The sequence below is a fragment of the Pristiophorus japonicus genome, chromosome 2 (genome assembly GCF_044704955.1).
Source record: "Pristiophorus japonicus isolate sPriJap1 chromosome 2, sPriJap1.hap1, whole genome shotgun sequence".
In the NCBI taxonomy this organism is placed as follows: Eukaryota; Metazoa; Chordata; class Chondrichthyes; family Pristiophoridae; genus Pristiophorus; species Pristiophorus japonicus.
Genome location: NC_091978.1, coordinates 296,285,749 through 296,312,427, shown reverse-complemented (window position 1 = coordinate 296,312,427; position 26,679 = coordinate 296,285,749). Strand labels below are relative to the sequence as shown.

The 26,679-nt window shown below is 42.9% G+C and overlaps 1 protein-coding gene across 5 annotated transcripts in view; it reads right to left on the bottom strand.

The window, feature by feature from the left end:
• The window catches only part of LOC139247335 (FRAS1-related extracellular matrix protein 2-like), a 531,243-nt gene that overhangs the window by 215,716 nt on the left and 288,848 nt on the right, over positions 1-26,679 (bottom strand). For all 5 annotated transcript variants that reach the window (XM_070871607.1, XM_070871617.1, XM_070871627.1 and 2 more), the window contains exons 7-12: positions 5,555-5,704; positions 2,723-2,932; positions 2,408-2,605; positions 1,000-1,164; positions 730-912; positions 86-216 (exon numbers count right to left, since the gene is read on the bottom strand). In XM_070871607.1, coding sequence (XP_070727708.1) covers positions 86-216; positions 730-912; positions 1,000-1,164; positions 2,408-2,605; positions 2,723-2,932; positions 5,555-5,704 — 1,037 coding nt within the window. The remainder of the gene's footprint in view (positions 1-85; positions 217-729; positions 913-999; positions 1,165-2,407; positions 2,606-2,722; positions 2,933-5,554; positions 5,705-26,679) is intronic.

The following is a 26,679-nucleotide window of genomic DNA, read 5'->3' as shown; positions in this document are numbered from 1 at the left end:
CAGCAGAGACACAGACTCACATGAACATTTTTCATGCGTACAGCATAGAAGCCCAGCTATCGGCAGCAGTGGCCCAAAGGATTACCTGTGTTTCAGCCACCATGTTCTCATCAGGCTTCAAGTGAACAGTAAAAGCTTCTCTCATCTCCCGCTCTCCATCATACACAACTTCTATCTCTATGAAGTGTTCAGTCTCCCCTTCTTTAAACTCAATATCTGAAATAAAAGCCACAGAAAAATCAGCTCCTCCTTATTGGACTGATGATATCATCTGGTCTTCAGGTCTGGTACTGGTCTGCATTAATCTATATGAAAGATGAATTGCTCTGAAATGGTCTGGTCAGCCGTTGGTGGCACTATTTACTTAAGCCCACACTGTTGAAATGCTTCTGATGCAGTTTTACTTCAGACTATCAATAGATATCACCTCTTACAACCATGGAATTCAATTAGTGTTTGTATATTTGGAGCAAGTTTGGATTTTTCACACACGGTTTGATAATACATGCAGAAATATCTAAATCAAAAGCAAGATACTGTGGATGCTGTAATTATTTTTTACAGAAATATCTAATTGGGTATGACATCCTCCAATTGAGAATATATTCATTAATGTATTCAAGCAAAGCTTGAATTTTAAAAATAAAATGTAAATAAAATTTAGGTTGTATCTGGAGTGCTACCGCAGAACGCAAGGAGAGCAGGCAGTTCCTCTGTTACTTCTCTGACCTTCAGATAATGGATTGTAGTCTTCACCAGAAGTGGCTGAACCATCCTTGGTGTGAACTCGTACAATGGAGACCTTCGATGAATCACCCAGACGTAGCACAGGGATTGTCACAATCGCTAATTCCCCAGGTTCTTGAGGCTCTTGAATGCTGTACTTTGTTTCAGTAAACTTTATAATTGGTTCTATTCATAATAAAGTTATGTGTCAGTCACCAATTTACTTTCAAAAAAAGCAAAGAAGGACAATGATTACACAAGTCAGAAACATACTGTCTCCTTCATCCTTGATCTTGATTAGAGTTTCATTCTGCTCTCCCACAGAAGCCCCAAATGGCGATTCACTTTGAGCTGTTCCAAGTACCAGACGGAACTCCTCTTCTTCTTCATAAATGGTATCATCCACAAGAGTGACAGTACAGGACTTCTCCATCTCCCCTGGGTAGCAAACATACAGTGTCCGTTGAAATCTCATTGACAAACCTGGCTATCACTTTGCAAACCACAGGCCAAACCTGCAGCACAGGCATCACTCAAACTAATATTCAGGTAAAGAATTTTGTCAAAGGAGAACAACATTACCGATATTTGTGTCTGAATGCCTCAACTTAAGTGAAACAGAAACCTGAATCAGTATGATGGGTTAATTAAACCCAAACTTTAAAATACAATTTACCATAAATGATTTGAATGTTGCACTGATTAAACCACAGCCTGATAACTAATAGTAAATTCAAAATTGTTAGTACCTACTTGTACACATCATCATGCATCAGATGTATAATGCATTGCTGACACTTGTCACCACCACAAATACAAATTCAAAATGGAATCAAAAAACCGCAAATGACTAAAACAGGATATGTTAGACGTAGCAGATAGCAGGGAGCGTTCAAGGCTGGAGACTGCAGGGCAGGGTTCAGATGGCAGTTATAAAACAAATTAAACCCCTCCACCAAAACAAAACATTTTCTGATTTGTAATTCCTCTCATTTAAAATAATTGTCTGTTAAAATAATGGGAAAAGGAATTCATATGTATGCATTAAGTGTTCTTATGACAATATTTTCACATTATAATTTCAAAGCATATTTCAGTTATAAATCTTAAAAATATGGGCCTGGGAATTCCATTGGTGTTCTCCCAGTTTCCTGCCGTAACTTTGGTGGTGAACTCCAGAGAAGATGTTGTTAATGCTATTTTGCTGCAGTTGTCGCCAATCTCCCACCAAAATTATGGTCGAAGATCGGGAGAACTCCCTCCCCCCAATGAAATTTCTGGACTCTGAATCTATTCTTTTTCCGTCCACTTTAGATTTACTTTTGCTGTTGCACTCAATTTCTCTCTTCCCTCCTCCCTCTCCTTTGTCCCCCTACCATCATCACTTATGATTCTATCCTACTGAAGATGGCCGCGCCACCTACTCTCAGGAGTCACTCGAGTCAATCACTGGGAAAATGGCCCAGTGTGACTTTTCTACTAATTGACCCCTTTCTCTTCCTGTACGGAAGCACGTTTGTCCTGATGAGGCTCATGCGATTTGAAACTTACTGTGTGGTGAAATATGTGGGCAAGCACACATCTTAAAGCACACGATGCAAAGCTGTGCATTGGAACACCAGCTGTTATGCACTGTTTGGGTGCCAAGGAATTTTCAAGGAATTATGCTGTTAATACTTACCAGGCAGGAAAGTAACAATGGAATCATCCGTGTTTGGCCTTTCCTCATAATCACTCATAACCTGAGCGGTGCCTTGGCGAGTGTAACAGCGCACTGTGGACTTGCAACTGATGTCGCCGCTACGGTACACCACAGCTGTGATCCCGCCAGCTTTTTCCTTTCCTGCATACTGAGGTTCTTTGAACTGCATCTTGGGCACTGAAGACACACAAGAAGAAAAATAAAGACACTTTCTTTAAAGTGTGAAGAATCACATGGTCCAGCTGAGAGGATCAGTGAGATGATTAGTTTCTGGTGCACTGCCTCCGTACTTACAGTCAGATGTGGAATCATTAATGGTCACCGTCGTCTTACTGGGTTCGCCAAGCACTGCATTCATTGGCATACGGAGCACGAGCTCAAAATTCTCAGGCCCCTCGAGGACAGGCTGGCCCAGATCATCCAGAACAGTAACACGGATTGTTTGCATCGTGACACCAGGGGCAAAGTCCAAGTTTCGGCTGATTCCAACATAATCAACTCCAGCTTGTAAAGAAAAAAATAATTAGAAAACTTGTATTATTGTGCCTCCGTTTTCCATATGGTGAAACAAGCAAGATGTTTACAAAGCCTTCTTTTAGTTAGTATCTTGCAAAATTTCTTATTGGTTTTACTTGCCTCGAAATCTACAGGTTGCGGATTTAAGCCCCGCTCTAGGACCTGAGCAAAAATGTTGGCCAGCACTTCAGCACAGTACTGAGGATGCACTGCATTGTCCAGGTTACAGTCCTATGAATGAGACTGAAGCCATATCTGCTTTTCCAGTGTACATGGTCAGCAAGGAGTTTTCCAAATGACCTGACCAACATTCTTTCCTGAGCCAATGCCATTAAAATAGATATACTGGTCTTTCATCTCTTTGCTGTCTGTGGGACACTGCAGTATGCAAAATGGCTGATGCATTGGCTTATAAAGCAACAGTGACGGCTGTTCAATTTATGTGAAATGATTTGGGAGATGTGCTACAACACTATATAAATTTAATTCTTTGTTATGATATGCTTCCACATTTAACACAGTTAAGAAAAGACACATGGGACGAACGAGCAATGTATAACTTGAGAATGGCCGTGCTCCTCCCTATTTCTTTAACCTACTCCAGCCCTACAACCCTCCAAGATCTCTATGCTTCTCCAATTCTGGCCTCTTCCGTATCCCCGATTTTCATAATTCCACCATTGCCTTCAGCAGCCTAGGCCCTAAGGAATTCCCTTTATTGGATCTATTAGTGACTACCTTATATTTTTGGCCTCTAGTTTTGGACACCCCCACAAGTGGAAACATCTTCTCTACATCTATCCTATCAAACCACTTCCTCATTTTAAAGACCTCAAGTTACTCCTCAGCTTTCTCTTTTCTAAAGTAAAGAGTTCCAGCCTGTTCAATCTTTCCTAGTAGTTAAAACCTCTCAGTTCTGGAACCATCCGTGTAAATCTTTTATGCACTTTCTCGAGTGCCTCTACATCCTTTTTGTAACATGGAGACAAGAACTTTGCACAGTATTCTAAATATGGTCTAACTAAGGTTCGATACAAGTTTAACATAACTTCTCTGCTTTTAAATTCTATTCTAGAAATGAAGCCCGGTGCTTTGCATTTTTTATTGCCTTGTTAACCTGTGTTGTTACTTTTTGGGGAATCTGCACTCCTGGATCTCTTTGCTCCTCTACCCCATTTACACTCTTATTTTCCAAGGAGTATTTTGGTCTCGATATATCTCCTACCAAAATACACCACCTCATACTTATCTATATTAAAATTAATTTGCCATTTGCACACCCATTCAGCAAGTTTATTAACGTCCAATTTACCACCAATAATTTCTAATTTAGGATGATTTTGCTGAAATTCTCATTCTGGTCCTGGGACTGCCAATACATAGTGCCTGCCTGTTACTAATTCCCAGGTGAAAGAGGAAAAAAACAACAGCCAACGAACAGGCTGGATTCTATGCTATGAGTGGTGCATGGTTTCACTTTGATCAAAGAGCATTACTCTGGTATTTATGATGTTTCACTGGTTGGAATAACAATGAAAAGATAGACTGGTGAATCAGGTCGCATATCTGTCAGTGAAATCCATCTCCACAGGGGACCTACAATTGACCTCAGTGCCCCGGGGCTACGGAGGGTAAAAGAAAAAAATCAATCACGATGCACAATTACTATCCAGTGACCACTGCTGGAAAGAGCAAAAGTCATCATCATATCATCATCATCATAGGCAGTCCCTCGGAATCGAGGAAGACTTGCTTCCACTCTTAGCATGAGTTCTTAGGTGGCTGTACAGTCCAATACGAGAACCACAGTAGATGTGAGGTGAAGATAGAATCAGACTTAACTGTGATGACCCCCTTGGTTAAATGGCCTGCTGACATGCACTGCCTAGGTTTCGATGAAGTGCGCCAGCACCAACGTCAGTGTTCTCGATCAGGCCAACATCCCCAGCATCGAAGCAGTGACCACACTCGACCAGTTCCGGTGGGCAGGCCACATTGTCTGCATGCCCGACACAAGACTCCCAAAGCAAGCGCTCTACTCGGAACTCCTACATGGCAAGCGAGCCCCAGGTGGGCAGAGGAAATGTTTCAAGGACACCCTCAAAGCCTCCTTGATAAAGTGCAACATTCTCACTGATACCTGGGAATCCTTGGCCAAAGACCGCCCTAACTGGGGGAAAAGCATCCGAGAAGGCGCTGAGTAGCTTGAGTCTCATCGCCAATAGCATGCAGAAAACAAGCGCAGGCAGTGGAAGCAGCGTGCGGCAAACCAGACTCCCCACCCACCCTTTCCTTCAAAGATTATCTGTCCTACTTGTGACAGAGACTGTAATTCCCGTATTGGACTGTACAGTCACCTGAGAACTCACTTTTAGAGTGGAAGCAAGTCTTCCTCGATTTCGAGGAACTGCTATGATGGATGGTGGTTTCCACATGAAGAATAACCACTCAGGTGAGATAACAGAGGGTTGCTGTAGAGGGTACAGTTAGGGGTTAGGGAGAAGAAACTCACCTCCACAAATAATAAAATTCTAACATCACAAATTAAATCAACAAAATGAATTATGCAACATGGAAAACATCTTTTTTTAGCCTTGTAGATTCACATACATTCTGCTGACGTTGGTTCAGTTTTGCGGGAACGCACAGTGACAGTAGCAATCTTCGACAGGTCAGTTCCTGTCCTCCAGACACGCACCTCCACATAGCCAGAACTTTCATCGACCTGATATTCTGTGTCTCCGAAGTAGAATGCAGGTTCTGTGGAAGCAATTGAACAGAAACAAGAGATGGTGAAAACCTAGCACAGTGTAAAAAAAGGATCTGAGACCCATACACATAAGTTCATTCCACAAGTGTATCTCTACCAAACTGGAATGCCATCTTTGACCTAGAAGAAAAGATGATGATTTAGGAAGCTTCTTATCAAACATCCATGTGGTTACAGCATGTTGATAAAAGGAGAGTATCATGTTGCCATCAGCAGTGTCCTTTACCTATCCTGTCCGATGTTGTAATTAGCTTCATTGAATTGGGCTGCCACTCAACTTGTCCATTAAAACAAACAAGCCTGACAGAAGGGTATTAAGTGCACGGGAACAATCTACTTACCCAAGAGCAAAGAAAAAAATTAGAAGTACCTCTTTTGAACTTGCCGTCAACTTTAGGATGGGACATCAGACAAGTCAGTTCCCTTGTTCAGAATGGTCTCCTTATCAATAAGCAAAGAATGTCTTTCCGCCTGGATTCCAGCAATAGCACCCTGCAGTAGCTGCATGGTCAGCAATAACTTTAGAAATGCAACTTTCAACAGCTGTGAATTTGTTTTCTGTTGTTAATCAGCATTCAAACTAACGTATGTTACAGTATTAGGTTCAACTGTATATATTAAATATATTAATTTTACATCTATATATTGATGTCTCCTTTGTTTTTTCCACAAGCTAAGTAATATCCCTGGTCAAAGAATGGGATGGTTCAGCTGCTCTAAGCTCACTGCCAATGACATGTTTCCTACATGACAACAGTGACTACACTCCAAAAGTACTTCATTGGTTGTAAAGCGCTTTGAGACGTCTGGTGGTCATGAAAGGCGCTATATAAATGCAAGTCTTTCTTTTCTTTATCAAATACAATGTACAAGAGACTGGTCATTTATTCCTATGGGAAACAGCTGCGACCTATTCCTACCACTTCTGTTCCACAGTAGCTGGAGTTCCACCACACCAGCTTACTTAAATGTTTCAAATTTCAATTGGAACTCTTGCTGGTCTGCACTTCATTCACCATTCTTGAGCGAAAATTTCAGATTATCCAGTACTGGCCAATATACTTCAGTAACACACATAAGTTCTACCAGCTCTGTTAACATCTTCTCTAGCTACATAATCATTCAGGGCTTGAAAAATGAAGGTCAGTCGTTTATGCAAATCACATATCTGTGTTCGAACTGAACAACGAGAGGCGTGATGTGGAAAGAATCCCAATTTCCCTCGGGCTTCCTAATAATTTTGGTCACTCCGTAATCGTTATTTGTTAAAACAGATCATTATCATCATCATAGGCAGTCCTTTGGAATCGAGGAAGACTTGCTTCCACTCTAAAAGTGAGTTCTCAGGTGGCGGTACAGTCCAATATGGGAATTACAGTCTCTGTCCCAGGTGGGACAGACAGTGGTTGAAGGAATGGGTGGGTGGAGAGTCTGGTTTGCCGTACATTCCTTCCGCTGTCTGCGCTTGATTTCTGCATGCTCTCGGCGACGAGACTCGAGGTGCTCAGCGCCCTCCCGGATGCTCTTCCTCCATTTTAGGCGGTCTTGGGCCAGGGATTCCCAGTTGCTGGTGGGGATGCTGCACTTTATCAAGGAGGCTTTGAGGGTGTCCTTGAAACATTTCCTCTGTCCACCTGGGGCTCGCTTGCCGTGTAGGAGTTCTGAGTAGAGCGCTTGCTTAGGGAGTCTCGTGTCGGGTATGCGGACGATGTGGCCCACCCAATGGAGCTGGTCGAGCATGGTCCATGCTACGATGCTGGGGTTGTTAGCCTGATCAAGAACACTGACGTTGGTGTGCCTATCCTTCCAGTGGATTTGCAGGATCTTGCGGAGGCAGTGCTGGTGTTACTTCTCCAGCACTTTGAGATGTCTGCTGTATATGGTCCACATCTCTGAGCCATGTAGGAGAGCAGGTATCACTACTGCCCTGTAGACCATAAGCTTGGTACCAGATTTGAGGTCTTGGTCTTCACTCTCTTCCTCAGGTGACCGAAGGCTGCGCTGGCACACTGGAGGTAGTGTTGGACCTCGTCATCGATGTCTGCCCTTGCTGATAGTCGGCTCCCGAGATATGGAAAATGGTCCACGTTGTCCAAGGCCGCACTGTGGATTTTGATGACCGGGGGGCAGTGCTGAGTGGCGGGGCCAAGTTGGCGGAGGACCTTTGTCTTACGGATGTTTAGCATAAGGCCCATGCTTTCGGACGCATCGGTGAAGGTGTTGACAATGGCTTGGAGTTCAGCCTCTGAGTGTGCATAGACGCAAGTGTTGTCAGATAATTAATGCAGCAATGTAATTTGTGATTGGTTTCGCTTTGGCCAGTGAAGCAGATGTCTGCTTTTTCCGACTGCTCTTTGATTTCTTTGAGAGAATATTCCACCTAAATGAATACTTAATTCAATGTTATTAAACACAGTGGACAATAGATCCCCCCACCATGCAAATCAGTGTTTGAAGAATTCATACTTTTGATGCATTCTGCTGCATTTTAGGAGATGATACATTTGCTGTTGTTCCTCAAGTCTGGGTGCAGACCAATGCATGGATTGATGTGCAAGACTATTTTTGACTGCTAAACATGCATACGCTGCCAGCCATGGCTCAGTTGGTAGCACTCTTGTCTTGGAGTCAGAAGGTCATGGATTTGAGTCCCACTCCAGAGACTTGAGTACATAATCTAGGCTTACAATTCAGTGCAATATTGAGGAACTGCACTGTTGGAGGTATTGTCTTTTGGATGAGATGGTAAACCATCTGCCCTCTCAGGTGGATGTAAAAGACCCCTATTTGAAGAGCATGGGAGTTCTTCCCGGTGCCCTGACCAATATTTATCCCTTAACCAACAACAGATTATCTAGTCATTATCAAATTTCTATTTATGGAAGTTTGCTATGTGCAATTTGGCTGCCACTTTTCCTACATCACAACAGTGACTACACTTCAAAAGTCCTTAATTGGTTGTAAAGCACTTTGGGACATCCTGAGGTCAAGAAAGGTGCTATATAAATGCAAGCCTTTCTTTCCCAGTAGCAACCTCCCAGGAAGACAGACCCCTGGGCTCTCATGGAGGGATGCTACAAGCTGTGAAATCACTACATTTCTTAGACACGACAGAATGAGATGTCATAAAGTGGCAATGCCCATCCTGTGGTTGACAAAGGGTTCGCTGTTCTAGATGCCATGAAATGCCTTTCCCATTAACATTAAGGAAAATAAAACTTTCTACAGAAGCAATAAAGATACATCTCTCAAGTAATAAAGAATCTGGGCTTCTAGTAAGCGTCAATCTAATCCTCACAAAACCCGTACAGTTGACCTCAATGCTTTTAACCTAAAGAAAATTGAAACAACGCAAAAGGAAATAAAAGCACTTATCAACTTAACCCTTAAACTGCTGATCATAAAAAGGCTTTTACTGGCCATATTGAATTGCAGCTTAAAAGAAGTCAAACTGACAATGAACAAACGACTAGCTCCATGCTGCACCTATATGCAGTGTGTGCCCTCAATCTGCATACCCAGTGTATTCTATTAATATTACATACAGTAGTAAGGGAATTAAAATAGACTGGTTAAGAGGTCCCTTCATTGGTCAATTGAGTTTACCAACTGAGGAGTTCATCCACACAGACCAGTTAGGCCCAAGATTCAATCCCCAGTCTGTCATGTATTCAACCAGCATTGTAACCCATGTATAAACTGACCTAAGTTGTACACCGTGAGAACACTGACCACTAGGTGGGGGACACTCCTCACCTGGACCTTCAGGTATAAAAGGGGAAGCTCCACCCACCTTCATCACTTGAGTGCTAAGGAATAAAGGACAGGTCACAGACTGACCTTCTCTCAAGCATGGGCCTCGTGTGCATTTATACTGTGTAGTAAGGACGTATCACAGTCCATGCTGAATTGACTGGCCTCAGTGGGATATGGTTTCCCTCATTGACCCTGGATCAGGGAGGGAGAAAGTCAGCCAGGTTTCTTTGACTGACTAGCACTTAGTAACCCCAGCTGGAATGACATGCATGTGGGCGTCAGGTGAAGACAGGATTGTGTCTTGCAGTGATGCCCCTTGTGATTGAACAGCTTGCCAACTCTACTGGTCAAGGCTCATACAAGAGGTATGGCATTTGCGTATGCCACTGGAGGGCGATCGGTGGCACCATAAACCAGGAAGAGTTAACCACCTGGAAATTCTGAGAGCCTGGGAGGAACGATTTGTGGCGTGATGTCCTTGGGGTGGTAGGGGTGGATCTTTTGTTTTGCAAAAAACAAAAGCACAAACAGCCTTAAAAGTGTAACCTTACCTTAGATTCCTATGCACAAAAATAGTTGTTACCACTTCCTGTCTAATGCTCAAGTGATAGAAATGCAATCATTTAAATGTTGCCAGTATTGTTTAAATAACTGGGATCCTTTATATTCTGATAAGTGTAGGCTGTTGGCATTTCCAAATGATGTATATTAGCTGCCTCCTTTTTGACCTGATCTGTGTACAGGGACGCATTCAGGTAAGGTGGAAAGCAATTTCTTCATGTCAACTGCTTCCTGAATTGAGCCCCACAATGTAGATAAAGAACCCATTAGAGCCGACTGAAAGCTTCACCACAGGCATTTAATTAGACCTCATTGAGTTTCCATGACTCTAATAAGTCATAAATATTGCTCACATTTGTCAAAATCATCAGTTATTTCAAGTACTTGTACAAGGCAGGCTTGCAGCTAAGCATGCCACTGAGGCACTGCATCATTTGCAAAAGTATCTACTTCTATTTACGTGACTGTCCAAATATCTGTTCTACCTTGCTTGTTTCTGGGCAACTGGTGAATAATTTTAGCAAAGACCCTTTTGAAAGGAATATTCGCAACAATCTTTATCTTGAATAGTTTCGGTAACAAACCATTCCAAAGTTATGTTTCATCCAATCTGTCACTGCAGCGATGCCTTTTTACTCGTAATGGAAGTCAAATTAAAATTTTAAATGTTTCCACACAAAAACTCCATTAAAGGGAAAAGTCTCAATGAGCTGACTGTGACTTATATATATATATATATATACTATTAAGCTTACAGTGGCAGAAAGGTGGTAGTTATTTATATTTGAAAAAAGTGAACTGACTTGCATCAAGTTCTACTACGCACACATAAATATACTTTCTGGGGAGTAGTAACTAGTAGCTTGTGCTAAATGAATTATGGGAACCGTGTAGACAATTGGAAAAGGCAGTTTATTTCCCTCCAGTTTTTTCCCCTTTCCTCTCATCATCTGCTGAGGGCAATGCCTCCTGCTGTGGTATAATTCCTGGTACCTGGTCTTTAATACTAGTCTTCATGAGTGAGCTTCACTCATGAATATCTGCAGGTTATTGAAGGGGGGCGGGGGTGGTGGAAGATGCCTGTGCGTGAATTCTTTTAACGTGGGGTGGTCGTTGCACACTGGCTACCACGGGCTTAGCAGAGCAAGGACTTGGTCCAGTGGTAAGGGGGTCCAAGATGACTAGTGTGCAGGTTATTCAACTGTCAAACAGCATCATAGTCGAGACCAATCCTGCCCTCACCCATTATCCGCAGGTGCATTTTACTGCTGTGGTCATTGGACAGAGATCGGAATCCTGTGTGATATGCCCCTTCTCTAACCTGTTGACACTCAGACCAATTATAATGCTCCAATCACTCCTCAGCTCAGATAGCAACATAGGAACAAGAGCAGGCCACTTAGCCCCTCGAGTTTTTTTATGCCATTCAATGAGAACATTGATGATCTGTAGCTCAACTCCATTTACCCACCTTAGTTCTGTAACCCCTCATACACTTGCCTTAAAAAATCTATCAGTCAAAGTTTTACATTTTTCAATTGACCTAGCCTTAACAGAATTTTGGGGAGAGGTTTCTAGATTTCCATTACCCTTTGTGTGAGGAAGTGCTTCTAACATCATCCCTGAACAATCTAACCCTACTTTTAAGGTTATGCCTCCTTGATCTCAACTCCCCCACCAGAGGAAATAGTTTCGTTCTCTCTACCCTATCAAATCCTTTAATCATCTTCCACACCTCAATTAGATCACCCCTTAATCTTCTATACTCAAGAGACTATGGACTCAATTTTCCCCATACTTGAAGAGTTACGCCCACTTTTTGGGGGCCCAACTATGCTAAAAAAAAAATCATCCCACTTTCCCCATTTGAATTGTTGATTTTGGCGCTGCGTAGCCTGTCCTTTAGCTTTGGGGGTGGAGTCTAAGATCTGCGGCAAAAAGATCGGGTTGCCAGGGTAACGAGGGACACACTACGGGCTGAGGCTGGAAAGTGAAACATACAACACATTCTGGCCAACTCACAGCAACCTGCACAAGCACTTTGTAGCAGCTTACCAGCATTAAATTATTAAAGTGTTTATGTCAAAAGTCTATCCCCCCCTCCTCTCCCCCTCCCGGTGCCGCTCCTAACCCTGACCGAAAGGCCTCCCTCTTCCCGCTGCCGGTTGCAGCTGCTAGCCCTGACCAAAAGGCTTCCCTCTTCCTGGTGCCACTGCTAACCCTGGCCAAAAGGCCTCCCCCCCCTCTCCTCCTCTCTTTTCCATCTACTCTTCCCCCCCTTCTCACCTCTGTCCTCTCTCCCTCTCTCTTCTCCCCCTCTCTCTCCCTCACTGCTGCTGCTGTCCGGGCTGTGGAACTGCATTTGCTGTGCTGATTCTCTTACCTGCGCCAATTTTGTTAACTGCCCAGAAGGCTTTTCCAGAGCGGTCACACTCGCTGTCCTAAGAAAAATTGCTTAAATGGTTAGAATTGGCACGGGTGACAGGCTACGCCTCCAATGAGGTAAAAAAAAATCGTAGCCTAAAAAAATCCAACCTAAGTGAATTATGCTTGTGCAGAAATTTTGGGGAAACTTGGAGATTTGAATATACTCAAAAAAAAGGTGCAAAAAAATGGCGCAGATAATTGGGGAAAATTGAGCCCGACAAGTCTAGTCTATGCAACCTGTCCTCATAATTTAACCCTTTTAGCCACGGTATCCAGTTCTGGGAACTGCATTCAGTTCTGGGAACCATGCAGGCAAGAACATGGCAAATGGAATAGAATGTGGAGAAATGTGAATTTATCCACTTTGGTAGGAAAAAAAGAAAGCAGAGTATTTTTTAAATGTGAGATTGAGAAATGTTGGTGTTCAGAAGAACCTGGGTGTCCTTGTACACAAATCACTGAAAGTTAACATGCAGGTACAGCAAGGAATAAAGACAGCAAATGGTATGTTGGCTTTTATTACAAGAGGATTTGAGTATAAGAGTAAAGACATATTACTGCAATTATAAAGGGCTCTGATGAGACCGCACCTGGAGTATTGTGTACAGTTTTGGTCTCTTTACCAAACGAAGGATATACTTGCCATTGAGGGAGTACAACAAAGGTTCACCAGACTGATTCCTGGGATGGGGGGATTGTCTTTGAGGATGTAACCAACAGGGTGGATAAAGAGGAACCAGTGGATGTGGTGTATTTGGACTTCCAGAAGGCATTTGACAAGGTGCCACATAAAAGGTTACTGCACAAGATAAAAGTTCACGGGGTTGGGGGTAATATATTAGCATGGATAGAGGATTGGCTAACTAACAGAAAACAGAGAGTAGGGAAAAATGTTTCATTCTCTGGTTGGCAATCAGTAACCAGTGTGGTGCCGCAGGGATCAGTGCTGCGACCCCAACGATTTACAATCTATATTAACGACTTGGAGGAAGGGATCGAATGTAATGGAGCCAAGTTTGCCAATGATACAAAGATGGCAGGAAAAGCAATGTGTGAGGAGAACACAAAAAATCTGCAAAAGAACATAGACAGGCTAAGTGAGTGGGCAAAAAATTGGCAGATGGAGTATAATGTTGGAAAGTGTGAGGTTATGCACTTCGGCAGAAAAAAAATCAAAGAGCAAGTTATTATTTAAATGGAGAAAGATTGCAAAGTGCTGCAGTACAACGGGACCTGGAGTACTTGTGCATGAAACACAAAAGGTTAGTATGCAGGTACAGTAAGTGATCAGGAAGGCCAATGGAATCTTGGCCTTTATTGCAAAGGGGATGAAGTATAAAAGCATGGAAGTCTTCCTACAGTTGTACAGGGTATTGGTGAGGCCACACCTGGAATACTGCATGCAGTTTTGGTTTCCATATTTACAAAAGGATATACTTGCTTTGTAGGCAGTTCAGAAAAGGTTCACAAGGTTGATTCCAGAGATGAGGGAGTTGACTTATGAGGAAACGCTGAGTAGGTTGGGCTTTTACTCATTGGAATTTAGAAGAATGAGAGGTGATCTTATCGAAACGTATAAGATTATGAGGGGGCTTGACAAGGTGGATGCAGAGAGGATGTTTCCACTGATAGGGGAGACTAGAACTACAGGGCATAATCTTAGAATAAGGGGCCACCCATTTAAAACTGAGATGAGGAGAAATTTCTTCTCTCAGAGGGTTGTGGATCTGTGGAATTCGCTGCCTCAGAGAGCTGTGGAAGCTGGGACATTGAATGCATTTAAGGCAGAAATAGACAGTTTCTTAAACGATAAGGGAATAAGGGGTTATGGGGAGTGGGCGGGGAAGTGGACCTGAGTCCATGATCGGATCAGCCATGATCGTATTAAATGGCGGAGCAGGCTCGAGGGGCCATATGGCCTACTCCTACTTCTCCTATTTCTTATATTCTTATGTCCTATGAGGAGAGATTGAGTAGACTAGGCCTATATTCTCTAGAGTTTAGTAGAATGAGAGGTGATCGCATTAAAACATACAAAGTTCTTACAGGGCTTGACAGGTTAGATGCAGGGAGGATGTTTCCTCTGGCTGAGGAGTCCAGAACCAGGGGTCACAGTCTCAGAATAAGGGGTCGGCCATTTAGGACTGAGATGAGGAGAAACTTCTTCACTTTGAGGGTTGTGAATCTTTAGAATTCTCTGCCCCAGAGGGCTGTGGAGGCTGTTTTTGAGTATATTCAAGACAGAGATCGATAGATTTTTGGATATTAAGGGAATCAAGGGATATGGGGATAGTGCAGGAAAGTAGAGTTGAGGTAGAAGATCAGCCATGATCTCATTGAACGGCAGAGCAGCATTCCTAATTCTTATGTTCTTATCATGGCTCTCTCCACTGGAATTCTCACAAAAGTTATCTCAAGTAGAAGGTGTTAAATCATGCTTGAGAGTGAGCCTGTAGATGTCCAGTGCAGAATAAAGCTACATGCTGGAAAATAATGGAATTCTGCACCTTTAATCAAAAAGCACTGCTTGGTTTTGATACCATATTCATTCTGAAGTCATGAGCCTAGAAATTGGCCCACTTACCACCACGAGTGTTTGCAGCCACCACTCTGGTGCCTTCTCTGGTGCAAGACTCAGCGGCTGCCATTTTGGTGAGGGCCTTAGCAGCACTGGCTTTGGAAATTCAAATTACGAGAGGGTGACGTCAGTTGGCGTGCAACGCCGACTTAACATCACCTCAGTGAATTTCGATCTTGGCGCTAAGTTCATCGCTGGGTTCTAAGCTCACCATGAAAACTCAGCGTTCAGCAGACTGAGTAGCAATGTCAGCACCTCTTAAAGAGGCACACACATCTCTCAGGTAAGTTTGCATTTAAGCTATTGGACTGGATTTTTAAAATTTTATTGGAGTAGTAGCTTGGTAAAAGATTTTTTAAGCATGCAGGGAGTACTGCTGGATAAGCAAGGCCTCGGATGGCAAAGGAAGGCCTCTGAGAAGACAGAAAATGCTGGAAATACTACGTCAGGTAACATCCGTGGAGAACAAAATAGTGTTCACATCTCAGGTCAATATACTGTTTGATCTGCTGAGTATTTCCAGCATTTTATGCTTTTATTTCAGATTTCCAGCATCCGCTCACAGAGGGAAGAGGAATACGAAGAAGAGGAAGACGCAGAAGAAGAGGACGCAGAAGAGAATGAAGCAGAAGAGAATGAAGCAGAAGGAAGGATGCAACCCGGCCAACCCTTTCTGCATGGGATATCATGGACGAAATCATCGCTCTGCGGTATCAGTGACCACAACCCCAATTCCATTTTCAAAATTTGCCCCATGTCTTGCCTTCCCTCTGTTACTGACCATCACAGCATCCTCTTGGCCACAATGCTGAAATAAAAGCCACTACAGAGCAAACTTTCCAATCCACCTATATACATTTTTCCATCCAATCAAGATATCAACTCATCACCATATGCATTCTCTTAGTGACTGTCTTGTGTGTGCCTTTGCCTATCCTACTGACGTCACACAGTGCTACCCCAGTGGCTGCAGCATGGCTGGTGAAAGGCTGCTAACTTTCAGTGGGGGACACTGCAAATGACTTTGCTAGTTGACCTTGAGGAGCTGGTGGTTGGGATTGTGAAATCACTGACCTTTCCCTCTTCTTATTCAACCATTGGCTGGGCAGGTTGCATTTCAAGGGTGTGTGAAATGAAGAAGCCACAAGGGGAGGGTGGGAAAGCAAGAGGTATATGCCAGGAGGAGAATAATGTTGAGGATACCAGCATCTTGTATTCTTTCAGCCATGCCCCTGCCAAGAATGGCCAGCACTGCCACCTCCAAGAGGGTGAGGTAAAGCTAGGAATGGGAGGTGTCCCTAGTGATTGGTACAGATTGTTGGTAGGTGAGTGATTGGTAGGGGAGCGGGAGATGTGCATTGAGAAGTGTGTGAGGCTAGTGATGCAGTTGGTAGGAGATGGCTTTTGAAGATCCATTCACTGACCTTGACCACTGGTCTGAGTTCATGAAGCTTCTTTGGCACTGGAGCCAGGTGGTGAGTGTGACACTGCTGGCAGTGACAGCCTCAGTGATGTGGTTCTTTCTCATTCTTTCTGGAGGGCATCCTGGTCCCTGTGGGTAGAGGACCTCTCTTGCAAGGTTGACTCTCTGCACAAAGCTGGAGTGTTGCGTGTGAGACTCTGGGTGCTCCTTCCCTGGCTTGCTTTGTCATTTAATAACATAATAAATAGCAGCAGGAGTAGGCCATTTGGCCCCTCAAGCCTGCTCCACCATTCAATAAGATCATGGCTGATCTGATGGTTGATTTGTGTTAGTGCTGAAGCACTTTTCACATTTTTTTATGTGTGGAAGAGAATTCAGCTTTAAAAGCTGAAGCCTTCCATTAGGGGATTCTTTTCAATGTTATTTTTTCAGAAGGCAGTTGTGCTGTATGGGCTAAAAACTGCATATTTTTACATAATTTTTAGTCATTTCAGAAAGCATTGCCCTTTTAAGAAAAGGGTTGTAACTCATTTATGTCCGAGCAATAATGTCTATGGCAGGTGTTGGTGGCTGAGGCTGGGAATAACTATGGACAGTCAAATAAAAATTGTCACAGTGGTTGCACTCTTATTAAATTTGTACCTGGTATTTTTATATTTCTCCAGATAATAACATCTCTTCAATTCCATTTGTGCATGTCACACTCCAAGTTTCAGGTCATATAAATCTGGACAAAGATGTATCCATCCACAAAACACCATGGCCTAGAATTCATGACCGCCACAAAAGCTGCCAATGCCACTGCGACCGGGAATGAGTGGCCACCGAAAAGGGTGGTGCTGGGGACTGATTATCATTAACTCAGCGTTTAACTCACCATAGAATGCTGCCCTGGTGCCATTGGACCCGGCGGCTCAAATGTAGTGGGGCCCAAGCGTTGTTGCTGTTAGAACAGCCTCTCTGAAAGTGAGGCTATCATTTAAATAAGCCTTGTCATTTTCTATATGGATATTGTGCAAAAGTGATAAGGGACAGAGGACCTAGAATGGATTTAAATCCAACCTGGCTTAATTGAGCCCAACCAATTCTGAGATGAAACATAGCAACATAGAAAGTTGGTGCAGGAGTAGATCATTCGGCCCTTCGAGCATGCACCATCATTCAATATGATCATGACTGATCATTCCTTCAGTACCCCATTCCTGCTTTCACTCCATACCCCCTGATCTCTTTAGCCGTAAGGGCCACATCTAACTGCCTTTTGAATATATCTAACGAAGTGGACTCAACAACTTTCTGTGGTAGAGAATTCCAAGATTCACAATTCTCTGAGTAAAGAAGTTTCTCCTAATCTCAGTCCTAAATGGCTTACCTCTTATCCTTAGACTGTGACCCCTGGTTCAGGACTTCCCCAACATCGGGAACATTCTTCCTGCATCTAACCTGTCCAACCCCTTCAGAATTTTATATCTTTCTATGAGATCCCCTCTCATTCTACTAAATTCCAGTGAATATAAGCCTAATCGATCCAGTCTTTCTTCATATGTCAGTCCTGCCATCCCAGGAATCAGTCTGGTGAACCTTCGCTGCACTCCCTCAATAGCAAGAATGTCCTTCCTTACATTAGGAGACCAAAACTGCACACAATACTCAATGTGTGGTCTCACTAAGGCCCTGTACAACTGCAGTAAGACCTCCCTGCTCCTATAATCAAATCCCCTCGCTATGAAGGCCAGCATGCCGTTTGCTTTCTTTACTGCCTGCTGTACCTGCATGCCTACCTTCAATGACTGATGTACCATGACACCCAGGTCTCGTTGCACCTCCCCTTTTACTAATCTGTCACCATTCAGATAATAATCTGCCTTCCTGTTTTTGCAACCAAAGTGGATAACCTCACATTTATCCACATTATACTGCATCTGCCATGCATTTGCCCATTCACCTAACCTGTCCAAGTCCCCCTGCAGCCTCCTAGCATCCTCCCCACAGCTCACACTGCCACCCAGCTTAGTGTCATCTGCAAACTTGGAGATATTACATTCAATTCCTTCATCTAAATCATTAATGTATATTGTAAATAGCTGGGTTCCCAGCACTGAACCTTGCGGCACCCCACTAGGCACTGCCTGCCATTCTGAAAAGGCTGTGTTTATTCCCACTTTTTGCTTCCTGTCTGCCAACCAGTTCTCTATCCACATCAATACATTACCCCCAATACCATGTGCTTTAATTTTGCACACTAATCTCTTGTGTGGGACCTTGTCAAAAGCCTTTTGAAAGTCCTAATACACCATATGCACTGGTTCTCCATTATCCACTCTACTTGTTACATCCTCAAAAAACTCTAGAAGATTTGTCAAGCATGATTTCCCTTTCATAAATCCATGCTGACTTGGACTGATCCTGTCACTGCTTTCCGAATGCACTGCTATTACATCTTTAATAATTGATTCCAGCATTTTTCCCACCACAGATGTCAGGCTAACCAGTCTATAATTCCATGTTTTCTCCCTCCCTCCTTTTTTAAAAAGTGGGGCAACATTAGCTACCCTCCAATCCATAGGAACTGATCCAGAGTCTACTGAATGTTGGAAAATGACGACCAATGCATCTACTATTTCTAGGGCCACTTCCTTAAGTACTCTGGGATGCAGACGATCAGACCCTGGGGACTTACCGGCCTTCAGTCCCTTCAATTTCCCTAACACCATTTCCTGACGAATAAGGATTTCCCTCCGTTCCCCCTTCTTGCTAGACACTCGGTCCCCTAGTATTTTCGGGAGGTTATTCGTGTCTTCCTTAGTGAAGACAGAACCAAAGTATTTGTTCAATTGTTCTGTCATTTCCTTGTTTCCCATTATGAATTCCCCTGATTCTGACTGCAAGGGACCTACATTAGTCTTCACTAATCTTTTTCTCTTTGCATATCTAGAGAGCTTTTGCAGTCAGTTTTTATGTTCCCTGCAAGATTACTCTCATACTCTATTTTCCCCCTCTAAATTAAGCCTTAATCCTGTTTTGCTGAATTATACATTTCTCCCAGTCCTCAGGTTTGCTGCTTTTTCTGGCCAATTTATTTGCCTCTTAGATTTAACACTTTTCCTAATTTCCCTTCTAGCCACGGTTGAGCGGTTGAGCCGCCTTCCCTTTTTTATTCTTATGCCACACAGGGATGTACAATTGTTGTCATTCATCCATGTGATATTTAAATGTCTGCCATTGCCTATCCACCATTAACCCTTTAAGTATCATTCTCCAGTCTATCCTAGCCAATTCACGTCTCATACCGTCGAAGCTTCCTTTCATTAAGTTTAGGACCCTAGTCTCTGAATTAACGGTGTCACTCTCCATCTTAATGAAGAATTCTACCATATTATGGTCACTCTTCCCTAGCATGACCAGATTGCTAATTAATCCTCTCTTGTTCCACAAGACCCAGTCTGGGATGGCCTGCTTTCTAGTTGGTTCCTCGACATATTGGTCTAGAAAACCATCCCTTATACACGCCAGGAAATCCTCCTCCATAGTATTGCTACCAGTTTGGTTAGCCCAATCAATATGCAGAATAAAGTCACCCATGATAACTGTTGTACCCTTATTGCACACGTCCCTAATTTCCTGTTTGATGCCATCCCCAATGTCCCTACTACTGTTTGGTCATCTGTACTTGGAAATGTATTTTTATCTAAGCTGTATCACACTGTATTATTGTGCCTTTTTGATATAAAACAAAATGGAGTCCTGGTCCTTCCAGAAATTTCTGCAACAGACAGTCAGTCCATTTGCATAAACAGCTAAACCTGGCTTGAAACGGCTGATAAATAATCAGTGGCCACCAGAAAGCTCGGAGACAAGTCCTGCTGAGACAAGTACCACCCATGGTGCTCTCCTATTGTCCATACAACACCAGTTCCACTCTGCCCCATCCTTTTCGAGATACTCAAACCACCAGCCATTATCTCTTGTACAGACCTCATCCATTTCATGCAAAAAGATAACTGACCAGGAAACTGGACAATCCTGACACAATGCAATGCTGGTAATAGCTCATTACCACACTCTCATCGAGTAATGGCTGACTGGCCAACTAATAACCCTGACAAAAGGAAATATTTGGAAACCATGTCAGGACAAGGATGTGGTAATTCACTCTTTATCTATATTCACTGACTGCAAGACAGAGCCAATACACAGGAAGAGGCCATAACTTGGGTTTTTACTGTATAAATATCTAGTGAAATTGTACCATTTCGAAGGTGTTCACTTAGCCATTGACTGAGTGAAACTTTTCCCTTGCTAGCAAGTAAAATTAAAGTAACATCTGCCGGGCTGAAGGTGTCTATGAGTTGTATATTGTGAGTCGAGATTTCGACAGTTACTTCTTGGAGGTTCCACCGAGATTGCTTACTCTCTAACCTGTGAGTAAAATGGATGCGGGCATAAGTGCCTCTTCAGTGAACGGCTTCACTGGCCAGAATAAGGTGAGCCTTTTGCTCACAAGAGGTTTCTTTACTGTTGAATCGCATATGTAATCTGTTGTCCACAGTAGAGGTACTGTGATCTACGAGACTCGACATTTGAGAGCTAAAGTTATTTTTGTGATCATTTCTTTCTCAACTTGCAAGCAGAAGTGATCTGGTCCTGGAAATATTTTGAAACAGCCCCGGGAGATTTTCATTAGGCAAACGGTTCTTATGTGATAAGATTAGGGGGAAAAAAGCGCTAATCGATTGACGGTTCTTATGTGATAAGAGTTAAGGTAATGGGACCATAAATTTGATAAGTTTTATAAATTTATGGTCCCATTACCTTATTAGGATAAGTTAAGGACTCGGTCTGTAGTGGTGTACAACGCAGATGGAGAATTGATTATTTGTTTAGATAGAGTTTAAGGTTATGATTTGTATACTCGCGTGAATGTTGTTTTTCCTAGTTGTCCTTGTTATCCTGTTGTGTTCAATACCTTTGTGCGACATTGCAATTAGAGAAACGGGAAGAGTCACTAGGGAAAGTTGTGATTTGAGAAAACAAGGATTAATTGAGAAAAGAAACTGTAACTGATTGATCAACTGCGGTTGGTTCGTGCCAACATCTCTCACACACCCAGACTGAGCCCGAATTAAGAGCCTTTACAGGCCACATAACGGCCAGGAGAAGTGGGCGTAGAGAACTCGGTTGGCCGAAAGGATTGTGAGATCAGAAACTGTGGAAAATCTTAATCATCCAGAATGGGTGCTGGAGCAAGTAAAACACCACAAAAGGGCACACCAGCCTATTTTATGCTCCAGAATTGTGGTCAGTCTTCAATTGACCACCTAAAAGAAAAATGGGTAAAGTGGACTAAGGGTGAAAACAAGCCATTTTCACCCGATGGTTCATTTAATTTAGAGAGAACAACATGTCTAGAGGTGTGTCTTATAAACAGAGACCCAGGTAGAAGAGATAAAGGAAAAAAAAAAGGAAAATAATAGAAAAGCCCTGGGTTCCAATTCTTTAAGCCTACGTAAAATTAACAGAGGCAGTAAATCAATATGTAAGGGAAAATAAGAACCCAATAGTGACTTATGGATCCAAAAATAGAGCTGGCCAAACAATAAGCTTTGTTCAAGGAAGAGAGACTTTTGTGAATGTCTGTCTTTGAATGAGAGGGCTTGTGTGTTTTTTTTTTGACTGCGGAATTTTTCATGTGTCTGAAAGCCTGTTTGGAAAGATGGTGGAACTGCCTGTTTGTTTTAGCTCCACCCACTTTTTCAAACAGAGTGAAGGTTTTTTTTTAACTCTTTGTAGTGTTGTCCTGTATGTGGGAAGTTTAAGACATTTTAAGTTATAAATGCAGGTGTGAATTTATTCGGATAAGAAGTTACGGAGCTTGGAAATGCACAAAGGATAGGTTTGTTGAGACATGGTCCCGGTGGTTAAAAAAAAAGAAAAAGAGAATTTATTTGACATGCTCACTTACTTGTCGAAAGAAGACACGCAATCATTGATTACATTGGGTTGAAAGACATAAATTTAGTCTAGGAGTGAGATAAAGAATGGGGAAGCGAAGTTGTAATGCCTTTTAAAAAAAAGAAGCCCGTGTGGGTCTCTCGAGGCTTCAGGCTGCGGGAGTACGCTCCCATTGTCCTTTGTGTAAAACCTTGACGTGAAAGCTTCTAGCTCAGTAAGAAGATTTTTAAATAAAAGATTGGCAGTACAATATTTGAATTGGGATTTTGAGATAATTCAGGTGATTCTCCTTGATGAACATTTTGGATGTATTGGAAAAATCTTGGGTTTGGAAGCATTTTAATAAAATTATAAAACAAGTACTTTGCATTCTGTGATCTGTGAAGCACTATAAGCATAAATGAGAAGTCCGTGTAACACACCGATTCTTCCGGTTCAGAAGCCCAATAGTGACAAATGGAGGTTTGTCCAAGACCTACGAGCTGTGAATGAATCTACTATATTCTCACAATGCTTAAAGAAGGATTTGGAATGAAGTATCCCAGAATGCTTTCCAGAATCTTAAGCAGTCCCTCACTTCAGCACCAGCCTTGGGATTACCAGATTACACTAAGCCATTGAACTTATTTGTTCATCACAAGTCGGGTTTTGCACAATCTGTTTTGACTCAGTTACAGGGGGACAGGCAGCGACCGATAGCGTATTTCGGTGCCCAACATAGATCCAGTGGCACGCGGACTACCAGGATGTCTTCCTTCATTGGCAGCAGCTTATTATGCTGTACAACAGGCTCAGACAATAACTTTAAATCATCAAACCGTTTTATATATCCCACACTCTGTCGAGATTTTACTTACTAAGTGTGCCACCCAACACCTAACTTCTGCAAGAACCATTAAGTATGAAGTTGAACTGTTATCAAATCCGAATCTTACATTAAAAGATGTACTACCTTAAATCCAGCCATTCTACTCCCCACGGAAGAAGACGGCAAACCCCATTCATATGAAATGGTAACCGAATTAGTGACTAAACCACGTATCAATTTAACAGATGTACCAATGTGTGACCCTGATCTAGTGCATTATGTTGACGGATCAGCCTTACGAAATGATAGGGCCAACCTAGAGCAGCTTATGCAATTGTAACCCAGTTTAATGTTGTCAAAACAGCATCTCTTCCAGACTCCTTTTCAGCCCAACAAGCCGAATTGTTTGCGTTAACTCGAGCCTGTATTCTGGCTGAAGGACAAACAGTTAATATCTACACCAATTCCAGGTATGCTTTTGGGATATCACATGACTATGGACAAATTTGGAAACTTCGCAGGTACCTGACTTCTTCAGGAACCACTATCATTCAATGCCCCTTGAAACTTGCCATTATCAAATGCCAAGCACATACAGGCCAGTCAAATGAGGTGGCACTTGGGAACGCCAAAGCTGATAATGCAGCTAAGTCTGCAGCTCAGTCAAAAGGGGGGATGCTGGTGTCATTGTTCCCACTAAGGAAAAGTCTCAATTGCTCAGATCCGCCACCCACTATTAATGATGTGCTGGCCTTTCAGACACAGGCCAGTACGGAGGAGGTGTTGACCTGGATGAAGGATCAATGTTATAAAAATCCAGAAGGAATGTGGGCTCACCACAACGGCCGCGTGTTGGCGCCCAAATCCTTACTTCCATGGATTGCCCGATGTGTTCATACATTCACACATGCAGGCAAAGGGGGGATAGCAGATTATATTTTGGCAACTTGGTATGCACCAGGTATTTCGGCAATTGCAAAACGAATCTGTGAAAATTGTGTTACCTGTCAGACAATGAATCAGAAATGAAGGATCTAACAGAATGGAGGTCAGCAGGGTATAAACTTACAACCTTCCAGGGATGGTACCAGCCAAATTATAATAATAACCGTCAGCCACCCTTCCTAAGTATTACTCCCGGAATAGGAAATCCTGAGGGTATAATATGCCTAGTGAGTAATGAGACTAAAGGACCAGAAATGGGATGCAGCAAGTGTTCCCAAATGACTAAATGGCAAGCCACAACAAATCCCACTGATGGGAGAAAGATAGCAACCGTTGGCTGGACGATGGTCCATAACAAAGCCTCAGGTGAAGGGAGGGACGGTGAGACCACTCGAATATGGATGGCACGAAAGGACCAGGAGCTGACGTCCTATAATTACACCTACTTTATTTGTGGCCATAAAGCCTACCCATGGTTACCAGCCAACTGAACAGGGTCCTGTTACTTAGGATATGTGGTACCCTTTATTAGATCAACAAAGACTCTAAGGGATGCCTGTGGAAGTCATAGATTTAAATGGGATTTGACATGGCTAAATGGAATATGATGAAATGGTAGCTATTCGAACAGTGGCTCTCCAAAATCGTATGACCTTAGATTATCTCCTATACAAAGAAGGAGGGTCATACGCATTAATAGGTGGAGAATGCTATACATATATCCCGGATAAGTCAGAAGAAATCGGCAGTCTTACTGAATACATTAGGAAAAAGGTAATAGAGTGCAAACAGACAGTTGGCCAGGACGGTACCACCTTGTGGGATTGGGCATCAGGATGGTTGGGATCCATAGGGAGATCTGTGGTACAAGGTTTGATCATATTCCTGCTGATAGTCTTCGCCCTATATCTTTTATTTGTCTTGGTTAAGTGTTTCTGTGCCAGGTTGGGAAAAACCGTGTTACCTACTGACACCATGGCTAGAGTCATTGTAGCGACAGCTACTGAAGGCTCTTGTGTGGAAATGGAAATAGAGAGACTGTGCAAGATCAGAATAGATTAAATTGTCCTTGTGAAGGACAAACTGGGGGAATATGGAAATGTATTTTTATCTAAGCTGTATCACATTCTATTTTTGTGCCCTTTTGATATAAAATAAAATGGAGTCCTGGTCCTTCCAGAAATTTCTGCAACAGACAGTCCGTTTGCATAAACAGCTAAACCTGGCTTGAAACGGCTGATAACTAATCAATGGCCACCAGACAGCTAGGAGAAAAGTCCTGCTGAGACAAGTACCACCCATGGTGCTCTCCTATTGTCCATACAACACCAGTTCCACTCCGCCCCACCCTTTTCGAGATACTCAAACCACTAGCTATTATCTCTTGTACAGACCTCATCCATTTCATGCAAAAAGAATTGTGCAAGAGGGAGGGATTCAAATTCCTGGGATATTGGAACCGGTTCTCGGGGAGAAACTGGACAATCCTGACACAATGCAATGCCGGTAATAGCTCATTACCACACTCTCATCGAGTAATGGCTGACTGGCCAACTAATAACCCTGACAAAAGGAAATATTTGGAAACCATGTCAGGACAAGGATGTAGTAATTCACTCTTTATCTGTATTCACTGACTGCAAGACAGAGCCAATACACAGGAAGAGGCCATAACTTGGGTTTTTACTGTATAAATATCTAGTGAAATTGTACCATTTCGAAGGTGTTCACTTAGCCGTTGACTGAGTGAGACTTTTCCCTTGCTAGCAAGTAAAATTAAAGGAACATCTGCCGGGCTAAAGGTGTCTGAGTCGTATATTGTGAGTCGAGATTTCGACAGTACACAACTCCCACTAACGTTTTCTGCCCTTTGGTGTTTCGCAGTTCTACCCATATAGATTCCACGTCATCCACGCTAATGTCCTTCCTTACTATTGCGTTAATCTCCTCTTTAACCAGTAACACTACCCAACTTCCTTTTCCTTCCTGTCTATCTTTCCTGAATATTGAATACCCCTGAATGTTGAGTTCCCAGCCTTGGTTACCTTGGCGCCATGTCTCCGTAATCCCAATTACATCATATCCGTTAACAGCTATCTGCGCAGTCAATTCATCCACCTAATTATGTACGCTCCTCGCATTGAGACTCAGAGCCTTCAGGCTTGTTTTTTTTTAACACTCTTTGTCCTTTTAGAATTATGTTGTAATGTGGCCCTTTTTGGTTGTTGCTCTTGATTTCGCTGCCCTCCACTCTTTCTTTTCTCCTTCCGACCTTTTGCTTCTACCCCCTTTTTACTTCCCTCTGCCTCCCTGCATAGATTCCCATCCACCTGCCTACTTAGTTTAAACCCTCCCCAACAGCACTAGCAAACACTCCGCCTAGGACATCGGTTCCGGTCCTGCCCAAGTGCAGATCGCCCGGTTTGTACTGATCCTATCTCCCCGAGAACCGGTTCCAATATCCCAGGAATTTGAATCCCTCCCTCTTGCACAATTCCTCAAGCCACGTATTCAT